Raw genomic sequence first — 16100 nt, 5'->3', positions numbered from 1 at the left:
AGCCTAGCAAGGTTTAGTTAAGGTTACATTTGAGGGCTGTTACACTTTACAGCTGAACATTAGCAAATGCTATACCCACTTTACCTCCGAATGATTTACCCCCCTTCAAGACCAGGCCATTTTTTGTGATACAGCACTGCGTTACTTTGACATTTGCACATTCATGCAACGCTGTACCCAAATAAAATTGATATATTTGTCCCCACAAATACAGCTTTTTGATGGTATTTGATCACCACTGTATTTTTTTTCTGGGCTATAAACAAAAAAAATATTGACAATTTTGACTGACTTTCTGCTACAGAACATGATAAATAACAAAAATCGAATTTCTTCATAAATTTTGGCCAATATGTATTCCGCTACATATTTTTGGTAAAAAAACAAAAACCACAAAACACATCAATAAGCGTATATTGATTGGTTTGCACAAAAGTTATAGCATCTGCAAACTATGGGATATATACTGGAATTTTTATGTTTTGTTTTTTTTCGTTTTTTTTATACTAGTAGCGGATCAGCAATTTATAGTGGGACTGCGATACTGCAGCGCTTAATCTGACACTAAGTGGGAACCAGTGACAATGATACAGTAATCAGTGCTAAAAATATGCACCATCACTGTACTGGCTGGAAAGGGGATAAACTTCTAGGGCGATCAAAGGGTTAAATGTGCGCTTAGCCAGTGTTTTTGTGTACTATGTGTGCTGTTTTTATTAAGGGGATGTGATGGATTTCCTTTCCCAATCCCTGGAGAGGCATGTCCAAATGGTGGTTGGGGAGTGTATAAATAGTCTGGGACCCCAGGGCCAGTGTTAATCTTTCCCTGAAGTAGAGTTTCCCAGCCAGAGGGGCGTCTTCCTTCCTGGCTATCCAGCACTATGCTGAGAGTGCCTGCTCAGCCACAAACCTTATCAGGGACTAAAGAGGGGTGCCAATGAATACCTGTCTTGGGGGTTCACAGATTTCCAAGCTTGAAATGACACCATGATTACTGAAAGGGGAAGGATTTTGTTGACTGTTCCCTCTATTACCCCAGTCACACAAAGTACACGGTTTGTCTGAGCTGTGACATTGCTAAAGGTGCCCATGTACTGTCCATTTGTTGTCCCACTGTTACAGGGACCGTTCTGTATTATAAGGAAGAGTGTCCTCATTAGTAGTCCTCTGTTAGTAATGTGGAGTATCCCACAGCTCCATGAACCCCATCAAAGATATTGCTGCAATACACTTTAAAAAGACCCTTCTAAACGGTTTCCTGGATTCAGGAAACACAGTTGCTAGTTGCCTGGCTGCTGCACTAGCAAGGATAGAATTTGGGACAATGGCCCTAGTAAAGGTTGGCACTACACGTTGAGGGGGGAATCAGTTCAGCTTTTTATATTCAACCAGCTGGCTGAACAAGAAAAACTGACCCATGTATGGGCAGCTTTAGAAGCTGGGCTTACATTGTATGAGGGGGAGCTCGTCCTGTCTTTAGGACAGACTAATGCCACGTACACACAATCGGAATTACGTCCAGAAAAAGACGGATCAGAGCTTTTCATCGGAAAATGTGACCGTGTTCATGCTTCATCGGAATTTAGCTGTCCGAATTCCCGTCAACCAAAAATTGATAGCATGTTCTCAATTTTCCCGATGGAAAAAAACGTTCCAATCGTGTGTATGGTATTCCGACACGCCAAAAATCATGCATGCTCAGATTCAACTACGAGACAGAAGCTATTGGCTATTGAACTTCCTTTTTCTAGTCCTGTCGTATGTGTTGTACGTCACCGCGTTCTAAATGATCGGAATTTGGTGTGACCTTGTGAAGGCAAGACAGCCTGAGTGGAATTCCGGCGGAATAACCATGAGAGTTTTTTCCGACAAGAATTCTGATCGTGTGTACGCGGAAAAACTGACATTGTTGAAAAAACCCTGCAATCAGCCATAACACCTTCTCCTGAGAAACCTCTAAAAAAAATAAAAAAAATAAAAAGTTAAGAATTTTTTTTGTTTAGGTATGCTGTGTAAATGGGAACACATACAGTGTAGTGGGGTTTTCTCAAATTTGAAAGCAAAAGTAGAAAGAACCATACTATACCTTTAGGTGGAGTTCCAACACTGCCGCCAAGTCCAAGGATGGCAAGATTCTTCTTTCTTGGCTGTATCATCATGGCAGACTCTTTGCCGCGAACCCAGTGAGGCACCTTCACAGGCTCCAAAGACACATTCTGCAGTTGGTCTTCCTGCAGTGCATTGTACATGTACTTAATGGCCTTCTTCAGATTGTCTGAACCGCTAACCCTATTACCTATAGTATCAACAAACAGTGATAGTCTTTCATAGGACCGGTTTTGTGCACTGCCATAAATGGCCAGATTGATAATAGATTTGGCCACGTCTTTATAGCCAGCCACTTCTTCTTTAATACGCTCTAATTTTCTTGAACTGAGTCCATAATGACTTTCAGTTAATAAACACAAGTGTAGCATATAAATCGTGAGGACACTTGCCTTCAGAATGGTCCTCATTGTGAGGCTCTCACTTCTTTGGGTAAATTAATTCCTGTGGGAAGAAGAAGGGACTAAGGTAAGTGTTTGCAAAATGAGACTTATAAAAGCAGTACTTAAGTATTTAACAATATAGTACTTGACAGAGGTCTAGCCAAGGCCATAAAGGAGAGCCTGCATTCCAATGCAATTGCTTCAAAATTCAACAGTTCTAGTTGTTGATGCTTAGAAGCTCCTATTTATAAGAATATGAAATATGAACGCTATTGAATCACAACAACCAGTTATATTCTGGTCTTGTTTATTTTACAGAACGGGTTTAAGGTCTTAAAAAATTAACTGTAGAGGCAAAAATAAAAAAGATGTAATACTTACCTGCTCTGTGCAATACCATTGCATAGAGCGGGTATGTATAAAAAGGTTTTCATTTCTGGAGTCCCCTGCCAGAGCTGCCTGCTCCTCCTTTCCTGTGGGTGCCCTCTGAGCAAGTCGTGTGCTTAGGGGGCACCCATGCCAACGCACTTACAAGCCAGGATGTGTGCATCTATAGAAACAGTGTGGCTCTCCCTCTCCCCCTTCTCCCGCCTCACAGAATTTGACTGACATCTGCAGCAGCCTATGGTTCCCACTGCTGCCCATGTCTCCTGCAAGACCAAAAAGTGAAGGAAGGGAGAAGAGCTGCAGCCGGGACAGCGCTGGACCGAGAGAGAAGCCAAGGCATATAGTGGGGACTTTACCTTAATGCATAGAATTCGTTAACAGTTAAACCACATTTTAAATTTAGAGATAATTGAATTCATAAACTATACAAAAAATAAAACTTGGCAACTGTAGTGATAGCAGATGTCGGAGATGGAATTAAAACAGTATTAAAGTGTAACTAAACCCAGGACCCTGCATTCACTATATCTGGTCTTCCACAGTACACAGAACATGGAAATGCAATTTTAGAAATATAGACTATAAACTGCTAAATACCTTTTCTCATCAGAAGTATATAGCAGTCTTGTGACGCCCATCACTGTCTGGCTGAGCACTGGTTAACGCTTGCAGGAAGTTTTCATTCTCCTCTGACTGTCCTATGAGGCCTGCGTGACCCCTGACCCCCTGTCTGGACAGTGCTGATCACATGCACCCTCCCCCCAAAAACAAAACAAACTCGCTAGCAGTATGGGTACTGAGCACTCTGCACATGCTCACCACACTGAGCATGTGCAGAGTGCTCAGTACCCATTCAGATGCTCTAAGAGCGAGAGAATGTAAATGATAATGAGTGGTGAGCCTTAGCGAAGGAAAACAACCCTGGCATCCCTTTAGACAAGCATGTTCCTCCTTGCTGGTCAATGTATGGTGCAAATCAGCTGCTTGATTACTGTTCCAGAAGCAGGTCTGAGAATGTTATCAAGCAACTGATGGCCAGACTGCATAACTAAAGTCCTTGCAATCTGCACATCTAAAAGGAGTATCCAGAGATGTGTTCTTTCACTTTTGCAATCAATAGGAAGCCTTCCAAAACACACACACACACACACACACACACACACTTATGAAAAGCAAAGCACACTACAAAACTGCAGCTGAAGCGATAGGGATGGACATTAGATACGCACACATTCTCAAATTAAGAAAACATTTTTAAATATTACTAGTAAAACAATGTTTTAAAGCCAATAGTTAATGCTCTGTATTAATAATTAAAGTGGAAGTAAAGTCAAAACCTGTCTCTACTCCCACACCAAGTCTATGCCATCTACCATGTATAAGGAAAAATCTGCATAATTACCTATTCCAAAATTGCTCAAGGCCCCTCATATGATCTCTCTGGCAACCGGCTTCAGGGAAGAGGAGAGATAGCCAACAACTGCTGCAAATCCCTGGCAGATGATGTCACCCACAAGCTTAGTATGGGGCATCTGTAGTCAGCTGTCCCTTCTCTACACTGAAGCCGGCGCTGGGAGCCGATCACGTGACCGCACCAGAGCAACTTCAGAATAGACAAGCACAGGTATCTTCATTTACAGGGTAGATAAAATAGGCTTAGAATAGGGGTGGGAGAAGATTTAAGCTTAGGTTTGGACTTTCCTTCCACTTAAATGGTAATAAATGTAACTTTAAAAAACATGTCTTCCCAGGCAAAAATAAACCCATTTTTTAATCAGACGGTGTAGAATTCAAACTCCAAGGTTTCCTATAACAGCCAATCAGATTATGCCTTACATTTTCAATGGCACTGGAAAAAAAAAAAAAAAAAAAAAAAAAAGTCTAATCAATTTGGTTGTAATGAGACCACCCGTTCCCATTTTAGACCATAGGCACTGCAGTTAGTTTGAGCGTTTCAAATGATCTCAGAATATATAATTCTGCATGTAACATGAAGAATTTTCATTGTATTGACTCAAAACGTGAGAAAACGTAAAACACTTCACAGCTCTCATCAAATCCTGATCTAACACGATTTTAAATAAATTAGAAACACATGAAAATCAGAACTGTAGAGGAAAACTGAGGTTACATGCAGACTTTACATATCCTGGAATTGGCTGGAAGGTCTGGCAGGGTCAGATGAGAACTTTGGTGTACTGCAGACTGGAGCCTTCAGGTACGGAAGATATCATTTGATTATAAACTGTGAGATGCGGCACGCAGGGTCATTGCTCCAGGTAACAATGAAAGCCTCTGCTGAATACATCAAAAAACAACAAGAACACAATTTATTTTTTCTAGCTGAAAATAACGTCTACCATCATCATAATAACATTTCATTCCAGGAGGATAAAACATGTCCTCTCTCCTCTATGAATGTGCCTGTTCTGGTCATCTCAGTTGTATTATTCTTCTATACTGCACGTCCTTTTAAAATCGAATAAATCGCTTGAAAATGATTTAATTGGATCTCTTTGCACACACAAGTGTGAATTGGCCTGAATTCACCAGACCATGGCAATAGCAGAATCAGAAAAATAAAATGCCTAAGGGTTCCCAAATCTAGCGATAAAAGATTTACAGTCAGCAGAAATCCTTCACCCCCTTACTGTTCTAGTCAAGGATTGGCTACGTTCATTAAAGTAATTGTAAAGATTAACTTTTTTTTTTTTCTTTTTACAAAAAATGTCATATCTGCACTGTACAATGGTTTTGCCCAGAGCGGATGCTATGGCTGCCCCCCATAGCAAACTGCTAGCTTTGGGGCTAGAAGTTCAGGCTCACTTCTGAGCCATGCTGTGCGCATTTAGAGACACGCATAACATGGCTCGGCCCCGCCGCCCCACACCCTTCTCACAGGCTTTGCCTGACAGCAGCAGCCAATGTTTCCCGCTACTGCAGAGTCTCCTGTGAGAAGAGAGAGGATGAGAAGAGCTTCTGCAGATGGGCATCTCATTGCTGTTGATCTCCTCCATCCTCTTTCAATCACCTGTTTGCACGCACTCATTCCAGCATTGGCTGCACATGATGGTTCTGAAATGGCTTCCTGATGGTAACAGTGAACCATGGCTGTGCAATGTGTGTCAGTACAACCATCTCCTATAGAGTCACATGTGATAAGGTGGCAACACAGTCAATTAGAAGACAGTTGTCACTTCATAATTAGTTCCTGAATAGGAACCATCATTGATGGATTTAAGCAAGATAAAAAAATAAAAATAAACGTTATACGTGCCTACTCTGTGTAATGGTTTTTGCACAGAGCAGCCCCAATCCTCTTTTTTGGGTGCGCCATCAGCAGCCCTCTTCCTTGCCAAATTCCCCCATTAGCAAGCCTCTTGCTATAGGGGCACTGGAGCAGGTTCACTCCCGATGCCATTGTCCATTTACACAGAGTGTGGCTCTGACCCTTCCCCGCACACTGACTGATATACAGTAGCGGGAGCCAATGGCTCCCACTGCTGTGTGGGCCAATGAGGAGGCAGAGACCTCAGAGAACCGCTGCTCTCATGCACGTCGCTAGATCGAGATGGGGCTGAGGCAAGTATAAAGGGGGACTGGGGTGGAGCTGCACCCAGAAAGAGTGTCATCCTAATGCATACAATGCAATAAGGTAAAAAGAACAAAAAACAAAACAGAAAACAAACCTTGAGCCTTTGGAACCACTTTAAGCTGGAAAGGCAGAAGAAGACAGACAGAGGTATTTGCATGCAGCTGCGCTTTGCATTTGCAGTGCAGCAAAAATTACATCCACTTTCACATTCGGCAAGTAGGGCCTCCTAAAGGAAACTTCTCTTACCGAGTGAATAGTCTTTTTGCCCTTGGTAAATCAACCCCACTGTGTCCTCCTATACAAGTGATCTACTTATGTGCGAACATTTTTTTTATGTTGCGTTTTTAATTAAATTTGCTGAAAGGAGGAGTTACGCTCCAACCCTCCTCTTCGTCGAAGAGCCTGGGCATCACATACAATGCAGCATTAAATGCCCTGCACTGTAAGTGTTGAGGGCGAGCATGCAACCGTGGCGAAGAGCAGCTTACAGAAGAGGCTGCAGGGGACCAGTTGTATGAATCAAGGAACCTGCAGGAGCAAGGAGCAACCCCCCCAGACTTATGGAACATTTAATCCTTGCAGTGTGGGAGAATCCCATTGAAAGGGTGTTTTTTTTGGCTTGGAGCTGGGCTCCAACATTTGTCTATAGCACCTATACACAAGTAAACAATCCGATTTACTCCAGGGTGAGATAAGGGATATAAATAGAATCCAAGTGGCTACCTGACATTTCTGTTAAACCTGTCAACATTTATTCTTCAACCATACATGGTTTTGTATTTATAATCAGGCTGACACCATGGCAGCATGATTTTTTTTTAAGAAGGCATAGCAAAATAACTTGTGTACTTAATCCCTTGTCCATCTAGCACAGTTTTTATACAGACATTTCTGCATCATATAGACATCACATCAGCTGAATATATTTAAAGTAGATATTCCTAATAAAACAGCTTTTTTGTGGATGCGCAGTCGTCCCCCACCATGTGCCCAGCATCTGCAGATCTTTAATTAAGAAACGCAGCTTTGTAAATAAATTTGGTGCAAAGATAATCCGCTGTTCCTTACATATTCTATCAGTTAGGAAAAGAAAAGCAACTGGACCATAAAAAGTAAAACACAACAGAGAACACAACAGAGCACAAAAGACAGTTCAAAGTATAATAAATGCTCCCTCTGACACAAAAATGGCCTTATCTCTATGGTCTTCAGTAGTAATGGCAGTGGACCTAGACCTGAATTCAGATTTCAGTAAATTGAAAAAAATAAATCAAATAAATTCTCACCCCATCTCTAGGCTTGTCCCCTGAACGAGAAACTCCACTCCGTCAGCCCTCTTCTGGGTTGAATGGGTCAACCCTTGGGAGGCCCTATTGCATAAGCCGATTTCGTTTTTTAAACAAGAAGCAGGGAAAGCTGGTGGAGTTTGTATTCCTGGCTGCCCAACAAACCTTTTCTAGACTGTGGAGCAGTGGCTGCCTGACCATAAGGGGCGCAGGGGCTCCGCCCCCCCAATCCATGCGCCCGCCACCTAATCTACATGCAGGGCATCGGACACATGGATTTCAATGGGGTTTTTCTTCTTTTTTGAAGAACATGATTAAAGCCTGAGGCTCTACTTGGCTTCAAAAAAGGGTGGACTCAGAGCACTGCGTCCTGAGCCCACCCAGCTGTGTGACAATAGCAAACAAATTTGCCAATGTCTTCCTGCTTCTCCTCCCAAGCAGGCCGGGAGGAGAAGCAACGTCTGTTGGAGTGGGTCCTCCCAGTCAGAAGCCCGGGCCAAGAGTGTGCAATGGCTGCAGCTGAGTGAGTACCAAGGCCAAACTTAGCCCATTGCACCGGAAAAGCCTGACAGGTTGGGGACATCCAAGGTAAGGCCACCCCCTTCTCAACTGTGCTGACATCAAAACTCATGGGAACTATGGTGCATGAGATGTTCATGTCCATTTTAGATGACACGCATGCTAACTTCATAAAGTCTGATCTGGATTGACTATAATGCCTAGGAGAACAGACTGCACCCTGCTCTTGGTGTAAATATGGACTCCTGGACAAGAGACCCCTGCTACCCCCCCCCACCCCTTTTTCCTTTCTTTTTCTCCCAAGCAACACTTTTTTTCCCCCCACTTTATTTTATTTTTTTTGGTCCTCTACCTCCTTTTCTCTTTGGTAGTCTTTGAAAACTTCAATCCCTAACTTTTTCTACTCACCGAGGCACTCACCATTGCCAACGAAGAGCAATCCCATCCCCGTTAGTCTGCGTATTGTACTTGACCCTTGAATGCTTCACCACCTTAGCTACTTCACTGTACCACGTAGCTCATTTTTGTCTGCATTTTGTTATAAGATGTACTACGTATCATAAGCCTCAATTTGACTCCTCATATGCACCATTCTACTACATGTCTGTGGGCTACTGGTACTTTCTTGGAAAACTCAATAAATCCTTTGTGAAATAATCTCCTTTCTCTAGGCCCCTGAAATCAACCAAAAAAAATGAGGAAACTGTTGGGAACTGTTGAAGAGGCAAAAACAGAAGAGATTTTACTTTGCCTTGAATGGGCAAAATGGCATAGAAAAGAGATCACAAGAGATATAAGCATAACTTAGGTGTTTTCACTCTCCACTATCTACCAAAACATGAGTTTTGGATGTACTGACCCTTCAAATGTTACCTTAATTAAAAGTACTGTACATTCAGGATCACTTGATTAAGGATCAATTAATTAATTCCACAAACAGCCAATAGATTGTTTTTTTTTTTTTGTGTAAAGGAACGTACCAATTCAAATCTACAGCCCCACTGAACCTTACAAACAAACATCTCAATCAGAAAGGCAGCAATCTATTGAGAAGATTACATATTTTATAAAGATCCATATAAACACCATGTATTTATAATACTCGCCTCACTCTCGCAGCTTAAGGAAGATTTATGTGTTTTCAGAAATGAAGAGGATTTGCCTCTGTACGTTGTCCAGTAAAGAATACAATTTGTTGATGCAGATTAGAGCAGGGATTTAATAATATCTGTCTGTGGTGCTCTTTACTGATAATAAGATCACATCAAGACGTTCAATCAGCCATCCATATTTATTCCATGAGCTAACATGCACTATGGTAAATAGCTATAGGATGCTTTTGATTTTATGGCTTTGAACTTTAAGCATATATATGGTCAGAATTTAAAATCATTAATTTCCTCATTCAATTTCAATTATTTCTAGCCTACTCCTAATAATGTGAATGATATTAACGTTTGTAAACATACTTTGTGAAGATGCCCAAGTATTTACTTCCTTGAATTCCATGACAACTTTTCACTATACCCTGCGAGTAGGCATTGCTGTGCCACACATTTCACAGAGCCTGCCTTCTGAACTACAGAGGTACCGAGAGGAGGAGTATCAGAAGGTGGAGTAGGCACTCTGCTTGCAGGCGAGGTAACATGCGATATGTAGTCCTTAGAAATGAATAGGAAACAGCAGAGAAGCTACAAGACAGTTTGATCCGGTTTTCTCTGATCCTCCCCTTCTACCACAGTCCCCCGTCCATCTGCTGATAGTACAGAGCCTTGGGTGCACTCTGCACATGCTCAGTTTGGTGTGTATTGCTAGGTAGTTTTTTTTGTTTCTTGGGAGGGTGCATGTGATCAACACAGGGCCAATCAGCACTGTCCACAGAGAGAGTCAGTGATCATGCAGCTTCAAAGGACAGTCAGAGTAGAATGAAAAACCGTCCTACAAGCGTTAACAAGACACGGATAGAAGTCACAAGACTGTTATATACTGCTGATGAGAAAAGGTATTTAGCAGTTTATATTTACTAAAATAATTGCGTTTCCATGTTCTGTGTACTGTGGGAGACCAGTATGTGAATGCAGATTCCTGGGTTTAGTAACACTTTAACAAAGATTATACAGGATGGTCATATAGAACTGTTTGTATTGCTAGTATAATGCTGATGTTATGAAATTAAAGTGCATGCTGTAAACGGGAGAAAAGAAAATCTGAGCAAGTAGACACAAGCTTTTGAAGGTTTTATAAATGTTGTGTAATTTCTATGGAAAGAGGAAGTACTTAAATATTTAAAAGGAGATTTCCAAGAAAAATTAAAATCTCACTTTTTTGGAGATTGCTCATGTAGTCACTACCTCCCACCGCCTTGAAGACTAGGTTCACCTATTTGAGCAGGTTACATGTTATACCCCTATTTAAGATGCCAACTGGCCCTTTCATTGTACACTTTAAATCCGTTTTGGTCAATTTACTTTACACATGAAGCCCGAAGTGCAGAACCAAATGGCCCAGACACACAATTCGAAAATTGGGCAAAAAAATGCTTTAGACGCAAGATAATCGCATTGTTAGTACAGAGCTTTTGAGAGCCAATCACGACAATTCATCCGATATTATGCGATCGAACAAGCACGAAAATTTTACCAGTACGATACCAGATCGTACGAATTTCATTTAGTCAGTACAGTTCCGTTTTTTTTTTTCTGTCCTACCAGAATTCTCATGACTTTAGTAACCTATTCAATTTCTACTTGCGACTATTAAGCAGAAAAAGTTGGATGATCTGGCGTCCGATTTTTGGATCGTGTGTACGGGCCATTACTTTACAGAAGGGCCACTCAAAATGTATGGTGTATGTTGTGCTGCATAAAATATTCAGAGTGTGGATATGATAAAGTAGATTGGCAGATACTATTAGGCATGCTACAGGGTTGTCTAGAGACTAGCAGCACAGTGGCAAAATCTGGTTAAAAAATAAAAAAAATTCTCAGGCCACAAAAATCACTCTATAAGTTAGCGCCCTAAGACCCCTTTCACATTGGGGCATTTTTCATGCGCTTTAGCGTTAAAAAAAAAGCACCTGAAAGAAGCCGCAACTGCAATCCCAATGTAAAAGCCAGAGTGCTTTCACACTGAGGCGCTGCGCTGGCAGGGCATCAAAAAAAGTCCTGCAAGCAGCTTCTTTGCAGCGCTTTTGGAGCGGTGAATACAACGCTCCTAAAGCGCCCCTTCCCATTGAAATCAATAGGAAGCGCCTGTAAAATGCCTGAAAAATGCTATTGGCAGTAGCATTTTGTGGGCGCTTTTAACCCTTTATTTGGCCACTGGCAGGGGTTAAAAGCACCCCAATAACGCTCGAAAAATGCTAGTAAAGCGCCGCTAGTTAAAGCGGCGCTTTACGAGCGTTTTTCGGGTGCTGACATTGTGAAAGGACTCTTAAAGCACTTGGGCTTTCACATTGGGACTGCAGATGAGGCTTACAGGCGCTTTTTTTAACGCTAAAGCGCTTGAAAAACGCCTGAAAAACACCCCAGTGTGAAAGGGGTCTAAATACGGATGTAACAAGCTCCAAATAGCAAAGCTATTGGAGTCAGCAACCAAATGAGCAGTCCCCAAAAAATAAGGAGATTTTAATTTTTCTTATGTTTCAACATTTCCTCTTTCCATAGAAATTACACATTATAAAACTTTCACAAGCTTGTGTGTCTGCCATAGCACCATAACGAATTTCATCCGAAACACTGTATAGGGTTACTGGGGCCGTTTTTGGCTGTAGCAGCTATTAGAATACCAGTGTTCAGTATTTAAAGTGATTTTGCCCATTATTCACAGATATATTATAAAAATTTTATTTTTGGTCCTGTATATAGCTAAAAACGTGCCAGACAGATTATCAGAGCAGCTCCTTGCTGAGACTGTAAATGAGTAGAAAACCCATTTCATAATCTTCCTCACTGTGAACAGATGACTCTCACGGTGTCAGAATACAGGTGCTTTCAAAATTCAGGGGTTTCAGTATATTCCTACGCTTTGGAGATTACCGGATGAAGTGATGGAGCGGTAATTAATCCTAGCAGTGGATGAGAAATGAAATGCCCTGAAAATATTTATATCGAAATCTAATATCTATTTAACGGTATCATGAACAAGAATAGTGTAGCCTCAGATTAGAACAAATCATCCAGGTTTGCTTAACGCTACTCTTTGTGAGCATGACCCCGTCTCTGCTAGTCTCCAACCATCCATGTAGCATACCTGTAGTCTCTGGCCAGCTACTCTACATTTGTAGCACAGCATACACCATACTTTTTGTGTGGCCCTTACGTAAAGTAAGGGTCTGCACTTCAGGCTTCCTAGATCAAGTTGACCAAAATGGTTTTAAAAGCAGATTTATTGCCTTCATCCCTGCACTGCCAGCATTACTGTGTATTCAGCATGAGATACAAGCAACACTTCCAATATTACCGTAATTAACTTGGTAATAGAAGATGAACATAAAACAAATAAATCCTAGACTGTGCAGTTCTATCTACACAACTGAAATACTGTTCTATCAAAGAAATGGACCCTTTGTCCAGTTTTTCCAAGGCAGCAGTTATTACTCATCAAGCTGCCGTCACAAAGTATTTCTCAGTAGAGCAACATGCCCTACCTTCCTCAAGGTTTGAAAAGCCCTGGGAGACTCCTCTTAAGGCAGTTGTCTTTTCGATCACGAACACATAACTGCCCTTTATTACTTCAGTTTCACAGCACCCTTTCTTCGCCAAACCGGTTTCTCAGTGCATCTCTCAGACGGTATCAGAATTTGAGGTCTTATGAGCAGCTACTCAATGACACCCTTCTGATTCCTTCTCATAACAGTAGCTGACACAGATCAGTAAATCTCTCACACATGGGCGGAAGGTGATATAGCACAACTGAGTGTTTAATGCCGCGTACACACGACCGAACCTTGATAGCAAAGGTCCGACGGAACAAATCAGTCAGACAATTCGATCGTGTGTGGGCTCCATCGGACCTTTGCTGTCCAAAAAATCAAACAGATTTTACAAATAGAACATGTTCCTATGGAGAAATCCGCTTGTCTGTATGCTAGTCCGATGGACGAAAACCAACGCTAGGGCAGCTATTGACTATTGGCTATGAACTTTCTTATTATAGTCCAGTCGTACATCACATTAAAATCCGTCGAACTTTGGTGTGATTGTGTGTGACCAAGTCTGTTCATTCGGAAAGTCCGCCGGAACTCCGCCGAAAGGCCGTCGGGAAAACCATCGGACCTAGTCTGCTGCAAAGTCCGTCCGTGTGTACACGCCATTAATGTGGTGTGAAGAAGCATTGGATTGGTTGCGAATATTCTCCAAAATGCTGAAAACTTTAGGAATCATTTTATTACCTTTAGTTATAGAGTGCAGTGCACTTTGTAGGACTTTGTGAAGTACAGTGCCATATTTTTTGTACTATAGACCACCACCGTTTCTAAAAGACATTGTTCAGTTATATACAGTATCCCAAGCAATTGACAATTATTTGTGTCTTCTCCGATTTCCTTTTCAAGCTTCACATTGACAAATGAATAAAATCTTAATATCTTTAGTATTTAAGTGTCCATTTTAATATTCAAAATTCTGTGGATCCAGAAAACAATCTTGATTTACAATTACAGCCATGACACTAGATGAAGAGGCCTAAAGATCAGAAGGATCATGAAATTATAGACATACGCTTGAAACTATCTTAGGATGAATGTCACTTATCCATTATTCTAGGTATAATGTAATAAATGTGACATCGATGCTATGAAATTACGTTATTGCAAATGTGACCTCAATTTACTGCATCAAATGTCTACAGGACAGCAAATTGCTTCCTTTTTCTAAACTTATCTCGTGCTCTGTCAATATGATTACTTTAACAATGTGTAATCCCAGTACAAAAAGGCAAAAAAAAAAATTACAATGAAAGCAGAATGTGCCTGCGATTACTAAATAATGGGATAATATGCTCAATTTAAAGAGTGCCAGAGACTCCATGATGGTTTGTGGTGTGAGCCATTTAAAAGCTCCAGTTTACCTAGAATAATCAAGCACACGTCAGTAAAAACTTTTAGGCCTCATGCACACTGAGCTTTAAAAAACGCAGGTTCACATTGGCGATTTGGGATCAAGAGCAGAAGTGTGAGGATTCTGCCCACAATTCTAAATTGCACTGCATTAGTGGCAAAACGCACCAGTCGTGTTTGGGTGCCATTCATTCTTAACGACACCTAAACACGGTGTGGTTTTGCTGGGATAAATCATGTGTCAATCACAACAAATTGCATTGCACAAAGCTTGTCACCCAAAAAAAGCCCCTGCTCCTTTTTTGGATGACAAGCTTCGCCCAACAATCACGGACAAATGCACTGCAAAAAAATGAATAGCACTCAAACATGTATGCGGCATTTTGCCACTGTTGCAGTACAACTTAGAATGGCGGCGATTCTGACTGCGATCCCTAATTGCCACATGCGAACGGGGCCTTACAGGCATCTGATTTTTTTTTACAGCCTGTAAACACCCCTCTGTGATAGTCCATGTGGTCATGCACACACAATATATATATATATATTTAATTAAAGTGAAATAAATCTTGTGATAATTAGAATATCCAATTTTGGGAACGGACCAATGTGAGCCTCTCTATCCTGACCATGTCTGTGTAGACAAAACACGTTAGAGGGGTCTTGCTTTCTGACATCATCACGCCGGTCAGTGGACTTGTGGTGGACTCAATTATTATGCCTGCCAGGTCTTCCATCTACTAAATGTGAGTGGTATTTTGAATAAATATGATTCTATTAAAAACTATTACGCTACGGGGTTTGCCTTAATGTTCTCAGTATGCCCTGTGTGGTTTATGTGGAGCGCTGGATCACTAGGGAGCCTAAAGATTTCATAGCTGTGTGGCAGCCAGGGGCAATTGGTCTCTTGTTCATGGGATCCAAATCATATGGTATGGTACTTTTGAGCACGGGTGAACATTGTGAAGCACATAAGCTTGTTTTTGTGAGCACAATGGGATGTTCAGAAGACTGGATATTCTGATTCATTTCACTTTGAGATTTATTTCACTTTGTAAGTGGGACTTGCACTACTGACTGTTTACAGTCCAGGATTCGCATGATTAGTGTGCGGTTTTGTTTTTTTTCCCCATGCGCTTAGCGCAGGGATCGCTTTAGGTATTTAACCCCTTGCCCACAGGGCACTTATACCCCCTTCCTAATCAGGCCATTTTTCAGCTTTCAGTGCTCTCACACTTTGAGGCTCTGTTCATATCTTGGCCTTCCGAATCGCAGGAAGCCCGTTTCCCAAAAGTACAAGAACTTCTTTTGGGCAACAGGTGTCATGCGATTTGCCATGATTTTGAATCGTGGGGGTTCCACCAGCGTTCAGAATGCCAAAATGTCAACGGAGCATAAATGACAATTAGTCATGCAACACTGTACCTATACGATTTTTTTTTTCCACACAAATAGAGCTTTCTTTTGGTGGCATTTAATCTCCACTGATTTTTGTTTTTTAATTTTTGCGCTATAAATAAAAGAAAACCCAAAGCATTTTTCTTAGTTTCGGTTATAAAATTTAGCAAATTAGTAAATTTTCCTTCATAAATTTTGACCAAAATGTATACTGCTACATTTCTTTAGTAAAAATAACCCAAACCAGTGTATGTTATTTGGTTTTTGTGAAGGTTATAGAGTCCACAAGCTATGATGCCAATAATTGAAAATTGATCATACCTGATCACACCTGATGTATTGACTAATCTCATTTCTTGGGATACCAA

The 16100-nt window shown here is 41.2% G+C and overlaps 1 protein-coding gene across 2 annotated transcripts in view; it reads right to left on the bottom strand.

Annotated features, from left to right (window-relative positions):
• Positions 1 to 16100, bottom strand: part of CPQ (carboxypeptidase Q) — a 696853-nt gene that overhangs the window by 633010 nt on the left and 47743 nt on the right. For both annotated transcript variants that reach the window (XM_077493073.1, XM_077493074.1), the window contains exon 2: positions 2087 to 2550. In XM_077493073.1, the coding sequence (XP_077349199.1) occupies positions 2087 to 2516 (430 nt within the window). In that variant the 5' untranslated portion in view covers positions 2517 to 2550. The remainder of the gene's footprint in view (positions 1 to 2086; positions 2551 to 16100) is intronic.

The sequence above is a fragment of the Lithobates pipiens genome, unplaced genomic scaffold (assembly GCF_037356315.1).
Source record: "Lithobates pipiens isolate NorthernLeopardFrog02 unplaced genomic scaffold, aLitPip1_a1.2 Scaffold_19, whole genome shotgun sequence".
Classification (NCBI taxonomy): Eukaryota; Metazoa; Chordata; class Amphibia; order Anura; family Ranidae; genus Lithobates; species Lithobates pipiens.
This window is presented reverse-complemented; position numbering and strand designations above follow the sequence as displayed.